The 17,937-nt window shown below is 43.6% G+C and overlaps 1 protein-coding gene across 3 annotated transcripts in view; it reads left to right on the top strand.

Moving 5' to 3' along the window:
• Positions 1-17,937, top strand: part of NUP133 (nucleoporin 133) — a 397,333-nt gene that overhangs the window by 229,014 nt on the left and 150,382 nt on the right. For all 3 annotated transcript variants that reach the window (XR_008891412.1, XM_056566853.1, XM_056566852.1), the window contains exon 16: positions 15,954-16,076. Coding sequence is in view for 2 of the 3 variants with exons in the window: in XM_056566853.1 (XP_056422828.1) it covers positions 15,954-16,076 (123 nt within the window). In the remaining variant the exon portion in view is untranslated. The remainder of the gene's footprint in view (positions 1-15,953; positions 16,077-17,937) is intronic.

Below are 17,937 nucleotides of genomic sequence, written 5' to 3'. Positions count from 1 at the left end.
TTCTGACGCTACGGGCGGTAAGAGTTCCTTGCTAACCCAGAATAAGGCACGTCGCCCTGTGGCTCCCTGGGGATTTCGCAAGACCGCTTCCTTTCGGTCGTTTGGCTCCCTGGGCTCCGGCCACCAGGATAAGCCGGGTTCCTCACAAGCTAGACAAGCCCCGTCCTTTAAGCCCTGCTCCTCCTGGAAGCAGGAGGGCTGTTCCAACCGTTTTCCCGCAAAGTCGGGAACTTGCAAGCCTACCTCAAACTGAAAGGGCGCCCACACCCGAGGCTCTCCCTCAGGTGGGCTGTCGCTTATCCCTCTTTCGGGATGTCTGGTTGGCTTAAGTCCAGGATTCCTGGGTTCGGGAAGTCGTATCCGGGGGTTACCGGATCGAGGTCGGCTCTCTTCCCCGGTATCGTTTTTTTTTTTTTTTTCCGGTCCCGGCCTCCTCGTTCGCCAGTTCTGGCTGCAGGTTTTCGCTCTGCCATTCGCACTCTGCTGGAGCAAGGTGTCGTGCCTGTTCCTCTTCAGGAACGTTTCCGGGGTTTCTATTAAAACCTCTTCGTTGTTCCCATGAAAGGGGCAACGGTCCGTCCGATTTTGGACCTAAAACTCCTCAATCGGCACCTTCGACTTCACCACTTCCAGATGGAGTCCCTGCGCTCGATGGATCGGGGGGGGGACTTCCTGTCTTCTGTGGACATCCGGGATGCGTATCTCCACTTCCCGATTTTTCCTCCGCACCAACGGTTCCTGCGGTTTGCCGTTCCGGAGGGTCACTTTCAACTTGTGGCCCTGCCTTTCGGCCTGGCCACTGCCCCCAGGGTCTTTACCAAGGTCCTGGCGGCTGTCATGGCCATCCTCCGTTCCCGAGGGGTGTCATTCCTTAACTGGATGATCTGCTTATCAAAGCCCCATCCTGGGTCCAGAATGAGGACAGTCTCCACATCACCCTGCAGACTCTGACCAGTTTCGGGTGGCTGATAAATGAGGAAAAATCCAATCTTTCTCCCTCCCAGTCTATGATTTTTCTGGGCCTTCCGTTCCATACAGAGAGGGCGCGGGTTTTCCTTCCGCCGGACAAGCAAAATGCTCTTCGATCGGGTGTCCGCCTCTTGAGATGCCCACATCCTGTGTCCATTCGCTCCTGCATGGCAGTGTTGGGCAAGATGGTGGCAGTCATGGAGGCAGTTCCGTTTGCAGTTTTGTTGCCGCCCGCTTCAGTGGGCCATTCTGTCTCTCTGGAACGATCTCCGCTGTCCTTGGATCGTCGGATCAGTCTGTCCTCCTCGACTCGCCGGTCACTCCTTTGGTTGCTCTGCTCTCCTATCCTCCTGGGAGGTCGCTTGTTCCTTCCATTGGACTGGCTGGTCCTCACGACGGACGCGAGTCTCCTCGGTTGGGGGGGCGTTTTTGTGGACCGGACAGTCCAGGGCCACTGGTCCCCCCCCCAGGAGGCCAGTCTTCCCATCAATGTCCTGGAGATCCGGGCAATTTTCCTGTGTCTCCTGCACTGGGAGTTCCTCCTTCGGGGCTGCCCGGTCCGCATTCAGACTAACAACGCCACGGCCATGGCGTATGTCAACCGTCAAGGGGGCACTCGCAGCCACGCTGCCATGGCCGTGGTGTCCAAGATCTTGGTCTGGGCGGAGCGCCTGGTTCCCTCCATATCAGCGATCCACATCCTGGGGGAGGAGAATTGGGCAGAGTCATTCCCTGGTCTCACTTCTCTCCCTTATCTGTTCCCGCCACTTCCTCTTCTGCCCCGAGTGCTGAGGAAACTCAAGGCGGAGGGCGTCTCGGCCATTCTGGTGGCTCCGGATTGGCCCCGCCGCTCTTGGTGCGCCGACGTGGGTCGGCTCGTGGCGGACGTACCATTTCGACTTCCGGATTGGCTCGATCTTCTTTCTCGGGGTCCAATTTGCCACCCCAATTCTCTGCCGCAACGTTTGACAGCGTGGCGGATGAACCCGCTTTATTGAAGGCCCGTGGTTTTTCCTCCGGGGTTATTCGCACCGTGCTCAAGGCGCGTAAGAAGTCCTCGGCCAGGATTTATCACAGGACTTGGCGGGCCTACTTTCGGTGGTGTGAAGCCCGCTTTCTTCCTCCGGTCCGTTTTTCTCTGCCGAACCTCCTGGCGTTTTTGCAGTCTGGCCTTAAAACGCGTTTGGCTCTTAGTTCCCTCAAGTGTCGGCGCTGTCTAATCTTTTTCAGCGGCCTCTGGCCTCTGACTCTTCGGTTCACACTTTCCTTCAAGGGGTGGCTCATGAGGTTCCTCCTTACAGGTCTCCTACTCCACCTTGGGACCTGAACTTGGTCCTGAGTGCCTTGCACTCCGCTCCGTTCGAGCCTATTCGGGACATCTCCCTTCGTTTCCTTTCTTGGAAGGTGGCCTTCCTGGTTGCCATGACCTCCATCCGAAGGGTGTCTGAATTGGCGGCTCTGTCTTGTCAACCCCCCTTCCTGGTTCTTCATCAGGATGAGGCTGTGCTCCGGCCAGTACCTTCTTTTTAACCAAAAATGGTTTCTTCATTTCATCTGAACGAAATTTCGTTCTTCCCTCCTCCTGTCCTGCTCCATCTCATCCTAAGGAGCGCTCCCTCCACAACCTGGATGTGGTCAGAGCCTTGCGGGTTTACCTTTCGGCCACATCCTCTTTCCGACGGTCTGTTTCGCTGTTTGTCCTTCTGGAGGGCAAAGGTTTGCCGGCAAACGCAAAGGTTTGCCGGCTTCTAAGGCCACCATCTCCAGATTGATCCGGTCCCCCATTTCTGAGGTGTATCGTTCTAAGGGGAAGAATCCCCCCTTCCGGGTTACGTCTCACTCAACTCTGTGGGGGCTTCTTGGGCGGTCTTTAACAGGGCTTCCATCCAACAGGTGTGTAAGGCGGCCACTTGGTCTTCAGTGCACACGTTCACGAAATTCCATCAAGTGCACACTTCTGCTTCCGCTGATGCCAGTTTGGGGGGGAAGGTTTTGCAGGCAACGGTGGCTCTGCCATCTGCTTGATTCCGGGTTACTTTTGTTTTCCCACCCCGGGGACTGCTTTGGTACTTCCCACGGTTCCTGTGTCCCCCAATGGAGCTGAACGAGAAAAGGAGATTTTTTACACTTACCGTAAAATCTTTCTCGGAAGATCCATTGGGGTACACAGCTCCCACCCCGTTAGTTCTTAGTTTGTTGTCTTAGGGTCGGTCGCCTATCAGTCTGTTGGTTCCTTGTTTTTGACTGGGCTCCCTTCGGACTCTGTATTTTTTCGGTTCCTCCTATTGCTCTGGGACTAAAACTGAGTGTCTTGAGTCAGTTGGTGGGTATATCCTGCTGGGAGGAGCCAACTTCTTTTTTTTGTTATGCCTAGTGTCAGCAAGATATAATCACGGTTCCTGTGCCCCCCAATGGATCTTCCGAGAAAGAGATTTTACGATAAGTGTAAAAAAAATCTCCTTTTTTCAAATCAACTGGTGCTAGAAAGTTAAACAGACTTACTTCTATTAACAAATCTTAACCCTTCCAGTACTTATCAGCTGCTGTGTGCTTCACAGGAAGTTGTGTAGTTCTTTCCAGTCTGACCACAGTACTCTCTGCTGACACCTCTGTTCATGTCAGGAACTGTCTAGAGCAGGAGCAAATCCACTTGGCATACCTCTCCTGCTCTGGACAGTTCCTGACATGGACAGAGGTGGCTGCAGAGAGCACTGTGGTCAGACTGCAAAGAAATGCACAACTTCCTGTGGCGCATACAGCAGCTGAGAAGTACTGGAAGGATTAAGATTTTTAAATTTTAATGTAATTTACAAAACTGTTTGACTTTCTGGCACCAGTTGATTTAAAAAAAATGAAAAATTTCCTCTGGAGTACCCCTTTAAAACATGCAGCAACTGTCCATGTGTTAATATATACCTCCTCACAGGGAGCAAGAGCTGTCTGACACAGCGTATGCTGTTACTCATCACACAGTCGCTCATTACTCGTTCATAGATCCGGTTATAAGAGATGACAAACTTTCTTTTAATAGTCGGGTGACTTGGTGATGACTACTTCCTGATGCGACTGCCAGCGAGTGTCAGGCTGGTGCGCATTCCATTGTTGCATAGCCTCAGATCATGTGAGTTTAGTCACATGATCTGGTACACGTCGCCTAATAGATCCTGCGCTTCCGCACGGACTAAGTGCAATATCTCTACAGCGCCGCATAAATCACCGGATTACCGCATATGCGTGGGCTTAACCTTTTACCCCTGAGTGGAAAGAAAAGAAGTAGCAAGAAGAATCTTGCTTATACAAACATCCACTCACAGCCAGAGACTAAGATTAGTACATTGAATATGATGATGGGTGTTTAATTAATAATAAAAATAAAAGCCATATAGTGCACACAAATTAAGTGCACTTATCAAGAAGGCTGGCATAAATAAGCTTGAGACAAAATAAACATGGATGCATTGGTAATCACCAGCACTAAACAATAATGGTAGGTATAAAACAGGTAAACAAAGCCCCAAACAAAAAATAGGAACCAATTAGTAATTAGCAATGGCATGATTATTAAACAAATACTAATAGTAAAACACATAAAGAGAAGCCCTCATTAAGTACAAAAGGGCTCTTACTACCCAGTCTGAATATCCACTTGGACTCTTCTTGCAATAGCATTTTATCTATATTCCTTTTGCATGGGCCCAAGAATTTGACACACCCAAAATTGAATATTTAAAAATATGATCTCTATGGGCCACCCTCAATGTCTTGCTATAGGTAGGTTAGCGTTAGGTCCCGTGCCATTTGAGAAACCTTGGCGTTGGTGTGTGGGCTCTAGTATGTCCTTCCTATAAGGATACACTGGCGAATGTCTCAATTTTAACATCAGTGTTGAAGGATAGCCAAGGTCATTGTATACATCGACCACAGTAGTGCACCCATATTCCTGTATTGTATTATTGTGATATGCCCCTAGCATGAGGATGGTCCATAGTGATCCTTTTATTAATATTCAATATTAGGGCATCTGTCAAATTCTTGGGCCCATGCAAGGGAATATAGATAAAATGCTATTCCAAGAAGACTCCAAGTTGATATGTAGACTTTGGCATTAATGAGGGCTTCTCTTTTTGTGCGTTGTTACAGGTAATTTATGAGATCACAGCATCTATTAGTATTTGTTCAATAATCATGCCATCACCAATTACTAATTGGTTCCTATTTTTATTTTTTTTGTAGAAGTTTTATACTTACTATTATTGATTAGCTTTGGTGATACACAATGTTACCCCTATTAATTTTGTATACAGTTTATATATGGCAGCCTTTTTGATAGGTGCACTTATAATTTTTATGCACTGAATGGGTTATGATTTAACCTAGTAGAGAGAACCTACCAGTAGAATACTACTAACAACACTTTAACCTTGTGGAATCATATTTAGTCTCTGGCTGAGAGTTGATGTTTGTATAAGCAAGATAAGATAATTCTTGCTTCTTCCTTTCTTTCCACTATGGCTCAGAGGCTAAATCCATGTATATGCGCAAACTCAGTGATTGTTGCGGGTCTGAGATATGCAACATTGAAATGTGCACCAGTCAGGCGCTCACTGGCTATCACATCTGGAAGTAGTCATGTCATCAAGTCATGTGACGATGCAAAGAAACTTCGTCATTTCTTAGAGCCGGACCTATGACCAGGTAATAAGAAGCTTTTTTTGAAAGCTTTTCATGATTTGTTTAGATGTTATACACGAATTGTTTCTACAATTGTATTGGTAGCTGTACAGAAGGTGGGTCCTGGGAATCTTTTATAAATCCAGGCCATTTGAGCCCTGCTTTTTTCACTTGTCTCTATACCTCTGATGACCTGGGTGGTGCCACAAAACATATAGGGGAGGCAAGAGTGTAAATATTTTAATGCAGATAATGTGTCCTTAAAGAGTATCTCTCATGAAACCATATTTTCTAAAGGAGGTCAGATTATATTCTCTAACTACTCTGTACATCCCTCCTGTCCTTGAATTTTTTTTTTTCGAGCTTTAAAAAGCTCTGTGTCATACCTTTTCCCCTTGCTCACATTGTGTGAACTCCTCGCAGGAGAAAGTCTGCGTTCCCCAGCAGAAGAAACCTCACTGAAGCCTGCGAGAGCTGTGCCTCGCCATGCACCACACGCACTTCCTGAGTTTGATCCCCTGCCAGGCTGGGAGGGGACAAAACGTATTCTTTGGCTTGTGCAGGGAACAGAACAGAGCCACCTAGTGGCTATTTTTTTTTTTATCACATTAAAAACATAAAGGTTGAGAATTTTAACAACAAGTAAATAGCAAAGTGTCTTATAATTACATGAGAAACAATATATTAAAAGTTTAGTTTGGTGACAGATACTCTTTAAGCGCAGCTGTCTTCAGACGCTTAGATGGCTCTTGCTCCCCGTTTATGAACGTCCATATGCGCGTCCCCATATATAATGCACGTTCACGAGATGAGCGCGCATCATACCCGGTGGGTCCCAGTTGCTATAAGCAACCGGGGCCCACGCTAATGCCGGACATCGACGATCGACGATTGATTGCTCCAAGCCTGAAATCCAGGCTTGAGCAATCAGCCGCCGATAACACTGATGCCTGCCATTGAATGCAATGGCAGTGATCAGTGTATTGAACCAATGTACTGCATGTTATAGCCTCCTATGGAGGCTAGAGCACTGCAAAAAAAGTGGGGAAAAAAAGTTAATAAAGATCATTTAACCCTTTCCCTAATAAGTTTGAATCACCCCCCTTTTCCCATAAAAAAAACGGTGTAAATAAAAATATATGTGGTATCACAGAGTGCGTAAATGTCAGAACTATAAAAATATATCGTTAATTAAACCGCATGGTCAATGGCGTACGAGCAAAAAAATTCCAAAAAAGCTTATTTTTGGTCACTTTTTATACCATAAAAAAAGCGAACAAAACAAAAATGGTACCGCTAAAAACTTCAGATCACGGTGCAAAAAATGAGCCCTCATACTGCCCTGTATGTGGAAAAATAAAAAAGTTATAGGTCAGAAGAGGACAATTTTAACCCCTTAAGGACTTAGGACGTATGAGTACGTCCCAAGTTCGGTCCCTGTCTATAACGCTGGGTCCCTGCGTCATAGTGTGATGGTCCCGGCGCCTATTTACAGCTGGGACCCGCGGCTAATAGCGCACGGCCACGATCGTTCGGCCACTCGCTATGAACCCTTCCGATGCGGCGCTCAAAGCTGAGCGCCGCATCGAAAGTGAAAGTAAATGCTTCCCGGCTGCTCAGTCGGGCTGATCGGGGTCATCGCGATAAGATCGCGATGCCCCGATCAGCTACCCGGAGAGATGAAGGTCCCTACCTTCCTCCGGCGGCATCTGGGCTCCGATTGATTGCTCCATGCCAGAGTTACAGGCTGGAGCAATCAACCGCCGATTATACAGCTTGTTGCCATGCAACGGCAAGGCAACAATCTGTGTATGCAATCAGCCATTGCAAGCTCATAGGTCCCTATAGGAGCTATGACCTCGTAAAAAAAAGCGGTAAAAAAAAGTTAACCCTTTCAGGTATTCCCTTCTGAATAAAAAGTTTAAATCACCCGGCATTTCCTTGTAACAAAATAAAACCGTGTAAATAAAAAATAAACATATGTGGTATCGCCGCGTGCGGAAATGTCCGAATTATAAAAATATATCGTTATTTAAACGGGACGGTCAATGGCGTGCGCGCAAAAAAATTCCAAAGTAGTGTATTTTTGGTCACTATTTATATGACAAAATCAAACCTATATGAGTAGGGAATCATTTAAATCGTATGGACCTACAGAATAAAGGTAAGGTGTCATTTTTACCGAAAAATTTACTACGTAGAAACGGAATCCCCCAAAAATTACAAAATGGGTTTTTTTCTTCAATTTTGTCACGCAATTATTTTTTATTTTTTACGTTTCGCTGTAGATTTTTGGGTAAACTGACTGATGTCATTACAAAGTAGAATTGGTGGTGCAAGGAATAAGCCATCATATGGATTTTTAGGTGCAAAATTGAAAGGGTTATGATTTTTAAAAGGTAACAAAGAAAAAACGAAAGTGCAAAACAGAAAAACACTCCGTCCTTAATAGTGATCGACCGATGTCTATTTTTTAGGGCCAATACCGATAATCTGTGACCTTTCAGGCCGATAACTTATTCCGGTATATTGGTTTAAGTTATCAGCTATTCCTCCTATGTTTTCCCTGACTTGATGTTTTGGTTTTTAATTCTATTACCGCAGCCCTAGCTCAGGGCATTGTTTGTAGATTAAAGGGGTACCCCCCTCCCATAGACTTGCATTGAGGTAGCGGGGTGTGACGTCATGATACTCCTGCCCCATGGTAGTCATGCTACACATTTGGAGCCTCCAGCACTGCGGTGAGCTCACAAAGGTGGGTGCGCAATGACAGATTGCGGGGGTCCCCAGCGGCAGGATGCCTGCAACTAGACGTCCTTTGGATAGGGGATAAGATGTATTAGGGCAGGAGTACCCCTTTAATTATGCCAGGAACTGTAATTCTCAGTTTGTGAAGTTAAAGCTGACTAGTAAAAATTTTTTTTTTTTTTTTTTTTTTTTTTTATATAATTGTTGTCTTTGAAATTGGAAACACAATTTTGGTTCAACTGCCTTTGTAAATCTGGTGCACTGTCTCTGCCCATTGCATCTATTGGGTCCATATCTAGCATCAAAAACTGTACAAAACATACATTGTCTTGTTCTGTTTTTATTTTAATTCAAAGTTAACTTTAATGTACATAAAAAAAATTCTCCAGTTTTTCTTTTCATTACTGTGCCATTAAAGGGGTACTCCAGTGGAAAACTTTTTTTTTTCTTTTTTTTTTTTTCTTCAACTGGTGCCAGAAAGTTAAAGGGGTAGTCCAGTGGTGAAAAACTTATCCCCTATCCTAAGGATAGGGGATAAGTTTGAGATCGCAGGGGGTCCGACCACTGGGGCCCCCTGCGATCTCTCTGTACGGGGCCCCGGCTCTCGGCCCAGATAGCGGGTGTCGACCCCCGCACGAAGCGGCGGCCGACACGCCCCCTCAATACATCTCAATGGCAGAGCCGGAGATTGCCGAAGGCAGCGCTTCGGCTCTGCCATAGAGTTGTATTGAGGGGGCGTGTCGGCCGCCGCCTCGTGCGGAGGTCGACACGCCCCCTTCCCGCGGGCTGTCGGGGCTCCGTACAGGAGATCGCAGGGGGCCCCAGCGGTCGGACCCCCCGCGATCTGCAACTTATCCCCTATCCTTAGGATAGGGGATAAGTTGCTCACCACTGAGTCACCACTGGACTACTCCTTTAAACAGATTTGCAAATTACTAATATTTAAAAATATTAATCCTTCCAGTACTTACTAGCTGCTTTTCTTTTTGGAACACAGTGCTCTCTGCTGACATCATGACCACAGTGCTCTCTGCTGACATCTGTCCATTTTAAGAACGGTCCAGAGTAGGAGAAAATCCCCATAGCAAACATATGCTGCTCTGGACAGTTCCTAAAATGGACAGAGATGTCAGCAGGGAGCTCCAAAAAGAAAATATCTCTTGATCAACATGCTGTCCCTAAATATCTAGTATACATGACCATCAATGATGTTATTCTCCAAAAATGCATCCAGACCCCTTTTGAACTCTTTTACAGAGTTCATCATGACCAGCTTCTCCGGGAGAGAATTCCACAGTCTCACTGCTCTTACAGTAAAGAACCCTTGTCTGTGCTGGTGTAGAAACCTTCTTTCCTCTTGACGTAGAGGATGCCCCCTTGTTATAGATATACAGTCCTGGGTATAAATAGATCATGGGAGAGATCTCTGTACTGCGCCCTGATATATTTATACATAGTTATTAGGTCTCCCCTAAGCCTTCTTTTTTCTAAACTAAATATCCCCTATTCTGATCTTTCTGGGTACTGTAGTCCCCCCAATCCCTGTATTAGGCTGGGTTCCCACTACGGTTTGTAACTACGGTTCCCGTATACGGCTGGGAGGAGGGGTGGGCGGGGCTTAATCGCGGCGCCCGCACTCAGCCGTATTCGGGAACCATAGTTAATGTATGTCTATGAGCCGACCGGAGTGAACCGCAGCCTCCGGTCGGCGGCTTTTTCGGCCGTATGCGGTTTCCCGACCGCAGGCATAAACATGGTCGACCACGTTTTTGCCTGCGGTCGAGAAACCGCATACGGCCGAAAAAGCAGCCGACCAGAGGCTGCAGTTCACTCCGGTCGGCTCATAGACATACATTAACTACGGTTCCCAAATACGAGTGCGGGTGCCGCAATTAAGCCCCGCCCACCCCTCCTCCCAGCTGTATACGGGAACCGTAGTTCAAATCGTAGTGTGAACCCAGCCTTACTCTGGTTGCTCGTCTTTGAACCCTCTCCAGCTCCACTACATCTTTCTTTTACACTGTTGCCCAGTACTGTACACAGTATTCTATGTGTGGTCTGACTAGTGATTTGTACAGCGGTAGAATTATTTCCTTGTTCCCCTATTGATGCACCCCATGATTTTATTTGCCTTGGCAGCAGCTGCCAGACACTGGTCACTACAGCGAAGTTTACTATTAACTAAGTCCCTTAAGTCCTTTTCCACGTCAGTCGTCCCAAGTGTGCTCACATTTATTATATAACCCCATCCCAGATTTTTCCTCCCCATGTGAATTACCTTACATTTATCAGTGTTAAACTACTTTACTATTTAACCCCTCTACAAGATCATTAATAAATATATTAAATAGAACAGGACCCAAGACTGACCCCTGTGGTACTCCACTAGTAACAGTCACCCAATCAGAATAAGTACCATTAATAACCACCCTCTGTTTCCTATCACTGAGCCAGTTACTTACCCACTTGCACACATTCTCCCCCTGACCAATCCTTCTCATTTTATGCACCAACCGTTTATGTGGCACCGTATCAAATGCTTTGGAAAAATCCAGATATACGACATCCAGCGATTGCCCCTGGTCCAGTCTGGAGCTCACCTCCTCATAGAAGCTGATCAGGTTAGTTTGACAGGATCGATCCCTCATAAATCCATGCTGATATGGAGTCATACATTTATTTTTATCAAGATATTCCAAAATAGCATCTCTTAGTTTTATCTTGGTTGTATGTAAATTGTTTGAGGGTTTTCGAACAGGTCTGTAATTTCCAGGGTCACCTTTTGTCCCCTTTTTAAATATTGGCACCACATTTGTCATGTGCCAGTCCTGGGGAACAGTCCCTGTTACTATAAGAGTCCCTGAGTATAAAGAAATAGGTCTGTCTGTTACAATACTTAAAGGGGTTATCCAGGAAAAAAAACTTCTATTTCAACTGGCTCCAGAAAGTTAAAACAAATTTGTAAATTACTTCTATTAAAAAAATGTTAATCCTTTCCGTACTTATGAGCTTCTAAAGTTAAGGTTGTTCTTTTCTGTCTAAGTGCTCTCTGATGACACGTGTCTCGGGAATCGCCCAGTTTAGAAGCAAATCCCCATAGCAAACCTCTTCTAAACTGGGCGGTTTATCAGAGAGCACTTAGACAGAAAAGAACAACCTTAACTTTTAATAGAATACATTTTTTTTAATAGAAGTAATTTACAAATCTGTTTAAAAATCTTTTTGGCAATTAGTCTTTCTGTCTCTATTTTTGCGGCTTTTATCTGTATTTTACATAATTTAACTTTCATAGCTTTTTAATGCTTCTTCACTGCCATCCTGTTTTTAGTAGTTTAAATGCTTTATTTTTGTCATTTATTGCCCCCTTAACATTTTTATTCATCCATATTGGTTTTCTTTTATTTCGAACCCTTTTATTCCCATAAGGTATATACATCTTACATTGAGAATTTAAGATATTCCTAAAGTCTCCCATTTAGTTTCAGTACTCATATTTTTGAGGACATTATCCCATTTTATATTAAGGGCTTCTCTGATTTGATCAAACTTTGCTTTCCTAAAGTTCATTGTTTTTGTGGCCCCTCAAGAGATTCCCTTATTGAAGAACAAGTTATAATGTATTATATTATGATCACTATTTCCTAGGTGTCCTTCTACTTGCACATCAGTTAATCTATCAGATCTGTTGGTTAATATTTAGTTTAGTAAGGCGCCCCCTCTGGTAGGGCCCTGCACCATTTGGGACAGAAAATTGTCTTTAGCTATAGTCAGAAACCTGTTTCCTTTATGAGATTCACAGGTCTCTGTCTCCCAGTTTATATCAGGATAGTTAAAGTCCCCCATTATTATCACCTCATTCTGATTTGCTGCCTTGTTTATTTACTTCAGTAATTGATCTTCTGGCTCTTCCATTATGTTTGGTGGCTTATAGCAAACCCCTATCAGAATTTTTTATTTTTATCTTCATATATTTCTACCCATAATGACTCCACATTATCGTTTTCCTCCCATATATCCTCCCACAGTGCGGCCTTCAGACTCGATTTCACATAAAGACAAACATCTCCCCCTTTCCGATTGTCCGATCCTTCCTTAATAAACTATATCCCTGTATGTTGACTGCCCAGTCACAGCTATCGTCCAACCAAGTCTCTGTGATACCTACTATGTCATAATTTTCTTCAGACATCAACCACTTCCACAACCAGTTCATCAGTTTTATTGGACAGACTTCTGGCATTAGTCAACATGCAATTCAATGGTGTATGATTTTTCTTCCTATGATGCCTTTCCCTATTAACTATTCTAACCCCTCCCTCCGCTCCACCCCCAGGTATATTACAAAGTCCCCCTCTCTATCTACACTATCTTCCCCCTCTACGTTGTGGGTTCCCTCTCCCCCCCCAGTCCCTAGTTTAAACACTCCTCCACGCTTCTAGCCATCTTCTCCCCAAGCACAGCTGCACCCTCCCCATTGAGGTGCAGCCCGTCCCTACGGTAGAGCCGATAACCGACAGCTAAGTCGGCCCACTTCTCCATGAACCATAACCCCTCCTTCCTACACCAGCTTCTGAGCCACTTGTTTACCTCCCTAATCTCCCACTGCCTCTCTGGTGTGGCTTGTGGTACAGGTAATATTTCAGAAAATATTACCTTGGAGGTCCTTGCCTTAAGCTTGCAGCCTGAAATCATTTTTTAGGACACTCCACCTACCTCCTACTTTGTTATTGGTGCCAATATGAACCATGACTGCTGGGTCCTCTCCAGCCCCACCCAGCAACCTGTCAACCCGATCCGCGATGTGCCGAACTGGAGCGCCAGGAAGACCTACTGGCCGGCGATCCCGGGCTTTGTGACAGATCGCCCTGTCTGTCCCCCTAATAAGAGTCCCCCACTACCAGTACCTGTCTAACCTGCCCTGCACTCCTCCTTCCCTCTTTACTGGAGCAGACCCCCCCCCCCCCCCCCCCCCCCGGCAGGTCACGGGCAGAGTCCTACTGCAGTACTGCTAGCTCTGAAATGGCATCCCCCTCATCTGCCAACCTGGTAAACTTGTTGGTGTGTGCCAGTTCAGGACTAGCCTCCCTGACACTTTTCCCACTACCCCCGTTTTCTAACTGTAACCCAGCTAGCTGCCTGACTGTCCTGCACCTCCGTTCCACTATCCTCCCCCACCTCTATTGCAGAGAGTACTTGCTCAGTGAGCAGGAGGCTCCTCTACAAGCTGTCAATGCTTCTCATTGTTGCCAGTCGCTCTTCTAGATCCAGGATCTGGGCTTCCAAATGAACAACTCTCACACATCTCGCACAAAAATATGCACCCTCAAACTGCTGTTCAAGGATTGCATACTTTGCGCAAGATGTGCACTGGACTGCATTTTCCAACATGGAGGCCATACTAGATTTTGGGATTGTAAGTATTAACAGTAAAACAAAACAAAAAAAATATATCAATTAAACTCCCCGAATTTTAAGTCCCTTAAATTTTAAGTCCCTCTCACTTTTATACTTACTCACTTGTATACGTCACACTCTTAAAGACACAATCACTAGCTCAGACAATCGCTAGATATACTTGGATTTATAGTTACCAAACAGCACCTCAGTCTTCACAGCCTGGAAGTGAATGCATATCACTTACTTTATACTTTATACATTATACTTATAATTGTTTTGCTTTTACAATTGACATTTTTCATTATCGCTACCTTTTTTTCACATCTTTTCTTTCTTTCATGCACCTGCACTTTATAAGAGTTAAATTATCCTTTACTATGCACTTTCTCACTTTATGCAATTCTCTGTAGGAGATAAGCAGAGAATGACAAACACTTGTATTGCTTTTAGTACGCATGCTCTAACAATACCACTGATGCATGTGTGGTCCGCATTTAGAGTGGCCATTTTTGTTCAGGAAGTGGCTGCACTCGAGCACCAGGCGCATGCCCATTTCCCGTGTCATTTCTGTTTTCGGAGGGAGAGCAGACCGCTGCTGTTTTCTTTTCGGAGGTAATTGGGGCATTATTGTGTGATCCAAATTATGTATATAGGCATATCTTTTTGGACCAGACATTATATATAAAGGGTACATGGGTGACTAGACTCCACCCCTGATGAAGGGAAGATGTGCACGTCGGGGTAAACCACGGGCATCTGCCTCTTTGCCATTGTTGGTTATAAATGCATTATCATGGCTGTAACTGTGTCTCTTTTGTTTTCATTGCTATTTACTTGCATTTGCACCTTTCCTTATGTTGCTGGATGCATACTTAATTACTCTGCACTTTACTTAGCTTGTTGTATAAGATTATCCTTCTGTGCTGCCATTTACTGCTGCTGTTAACATATAGTACTATTCACACTGCCATTTGCCATTGTGCACTTTATAAGCTATATGTGTGAATCATATGTGTGCGAGTGTTCTGATCCTCTGTCTTTTTTTTGTGTGTTTTTTGTTTTGTTTTTTGTCCTTCAATTCTTTTGTCTCTACAGATTTTTTTAATTTTTTTATGGATTTATGAAAAATGTGTGTTTTTATGCTTAAATAAAAGGAATTATATTTTCCTATACACAATATTGTGACTTTATGTGCTGATACCTGCTAGTTTGTTGTGTAGGAGATATATATATATATATATATATATATATATATATATATAATATATATATATATATATATATATATATATATATAATATATATATATATATATAATATAATATAATATTAGTGTTTGCGGTTGCCTGCTGGTGTTGCTGAGGGTGACAGTTTCCTTCTGTGGTTGAATATTTATTAATATGAAGTCTGCAGCAGTTGAAGAATTTGTGAAAGTGCGCTTATATTGATTAAATGCACAGCAGATTGGAGGACATGTGGACTCCCCATACATACAGTTACAGTACAGTTTGTTTTTGTTTTTAATACATCCTGATCGTTATGGGTGTCATGAGTCTAAGAGTGGTTTATATTCTATTAACTTTCCACCCATTCCTAAGATATTAGGTTGTTTATTTTTTTCCCTCCTTTGACTGTCATTGAAATAGTCAGTGGAGCCTATCCTTCATTCTAGTACTGTGTGCTCTAGTAAAAGTGCAGGGACTCTGTTCCTGTGCATTCATGCAGGCATTGAGCCCTGGGTATAGTGATCAGTAAGTGAGCCGCAGAAATTCCCAGAGCAAGCATCGGGAGTGTGTGTGCAGCACGATCCATTCCGGTGTTATCACCAGTGTCTTCTCTTCTCTGTCTGCTCTGTCTGTGTGCTAGCTAAGCTGCAAACACTCCTTTCCCTAACAGACTGGCAAGAATTTACCCTTTAGGAGTCCAGAGCCATCTTCATTTAACTAAAGCCTGTATCCTGTAATTATATAACAGAATTTTTGTAAGAAATATATTGGGGGGGTAAAACTAATATATTAAACGCAGAATCTTGTTGTTGGTGAGTATACTTATGACGGGTATTTATGTTAGTTTTCTCCTTCCAAAAGTCAGTATGCTAATACTGTTTTATACATCCTTGATCTGTTTTTATTTAAAAAAATAGAAATACATTTGTTTTTTCACCTTAGGTATCACAAATGGATGTAATCTTTGAATGCCTTGTTGACAAAGAGGAGTCGGATTTGCAATCTACAGTAATGGATTCTATTGAATGGGCTAATATAGTTGTTGATGTAAACACAATATTGAAGGTAATGAATTCATTAAAAGTAATCTTTCACCACACCCATACTAACCTGTTAGTACAGCCTTATAGTGCAGGTGACACTGATACACCTGTCTTGACCTTTATATATTTTCTGTGCCTCAGTTCCAGAGATTGCGGAAAATGTATAGATGTACAGTATGTCACAGAAGTGAGTACCCCCTATTTCCACATTTTTGTGAATTTTATCTTTTCATATGACAAAACTGAAGAAATGACACTCTGCTACAATGTAAAAGTGTTTAATGTTGCTATCGCCTAAAAATAACTAATCACACAGCCATTAATGTCTAATCCTTGACAACAAAAGTGAGTACACACTTAAGGGAGAATTTCCTTTTCATTCTAAGGTCTGAGGTGTAACTGTCCAGCAGATGTGTTAACTTTTGTGTTATCCCTCACACTCTTTAACCCTTTAAATACCCAGCCCATTCACCTTAAGGACCCGGGCCTTTCTTTAATATCCGACCACTGTCACAGCATTAATAACACTGGGATGCTTTTACTTTTCATTTTGATTCATAGATTGTTTTTTCGTGACATATTCTGCTTTGTTAGTGGAAAATTTTCGTCAATACTTGCCTCATTTCTTGGTCAAAAATTTTATGACAAATTTGAAGGTTTTGCAATTTGAAAATGGACATCCCAAATAAATTATATATTGATTCACATATACAATATGTCTACTTTGTTTGCATCATAAAGTTACCATGTTTTTACTTTTGGAATACATCAGAGGGCTTCAAAGTTCAGCAGCAATTTTTCACAATTTTCAAAATCGGAATTTTTCAGCAACCAGTTCAGTTTTGAAGTGGATTTGAAGGGTCTTCATATTAGAAATGTGTATATGTGTATGTATATATATATATATATATATATATATATATATATAATATAATAAAACTCATTGGCCCTCATTTACTTAGAAAATCGGGTTGTAAGTCTATCTTGCTTTCTTACCCGACTGCTTTTTTCCCCTGGTATTTATTATGTCGCATCCTGTTTGTCGCACGTGGGTTTTGTTGGTTTTGGTTTCCAACTCCTCTGAGTTGTCGGGGAAAAATCCACAACAATTCAACAAATTTGGTTTGGAAACCTTTATAAATACGTGGGAAAGCTCAGAAATGTCGGGTTACGCCCCTTTTTCGGCTTTGTGAGAATCCACATCGGGTCCGTCGGGAAAAAATGTTGCATCGTGTCGCAGACTGGCGCACGATGTCTGCGACATAAAAACCCGACAAAACAAGTCGGGTTTAGAATAGTAAATGAGGGCCAATGTGTGTATGTTCCAGCAGCATGTCCAGACGGCTAAAGATTTTAACATGAAACACATGTTACATATCTCAAAAACAAACACAGAATAGGTGATTTAACCCTTACTCACCCCCATTTGCCAGGGGCGGGGTTTATGTTTAAAGTCCTATACAAGTGAATGGGAAATATGTTACTGCATAACTTCCAAACGGCTGGAAATATTTTGATAATATTTGGTCACATGTTACTTATATGTCCACTTAAAATATAGGATAGTTAATTTAACCCTTAACTACCCCCATTTGTGAGGGTCGGGTTTTTTGTTTAAAGTCCCCTGCAAATCAATGGGAAATGTATGTTCCCACATAACTTCCGTACGGCTGGAGATACCGGGATAGGAGGACCGGGATATGGGGTTGGGATATGACAACAATATATGAGGACGGGTTATTAAGTCAAAAGCTTCCTCCTTTTGTTTATTTTCTTCCCCAACAAGGATTAGGAAGGAAAAACCGGGCAACGCCCCTCAAAGTATTCAAAATAACATACAGAAAGTGTGTTTACCCTTTAGGGGTTTCACAGGAATGGCAGCA

Source organism: Hyla sarda, chromosome 3, assembly GCF_029499605.1.
Source record: "Hyla sarda isolate aHylSar1 chromosome 3, aHylSar1.hap1, whole genome shotgun sequence".
In the NCBI taxonomy this organism is placed as follows: Eukaryota; Metazoa; Chordata; class Amphibia; order Anura; family Hylidae; genus Hyla; species Hyla sarda.
The sequence above is the reverse complement of the archived record's forward strand: the minus strand, read 5'-3'. Positions and strand labels throughout refer to the sequence as shown.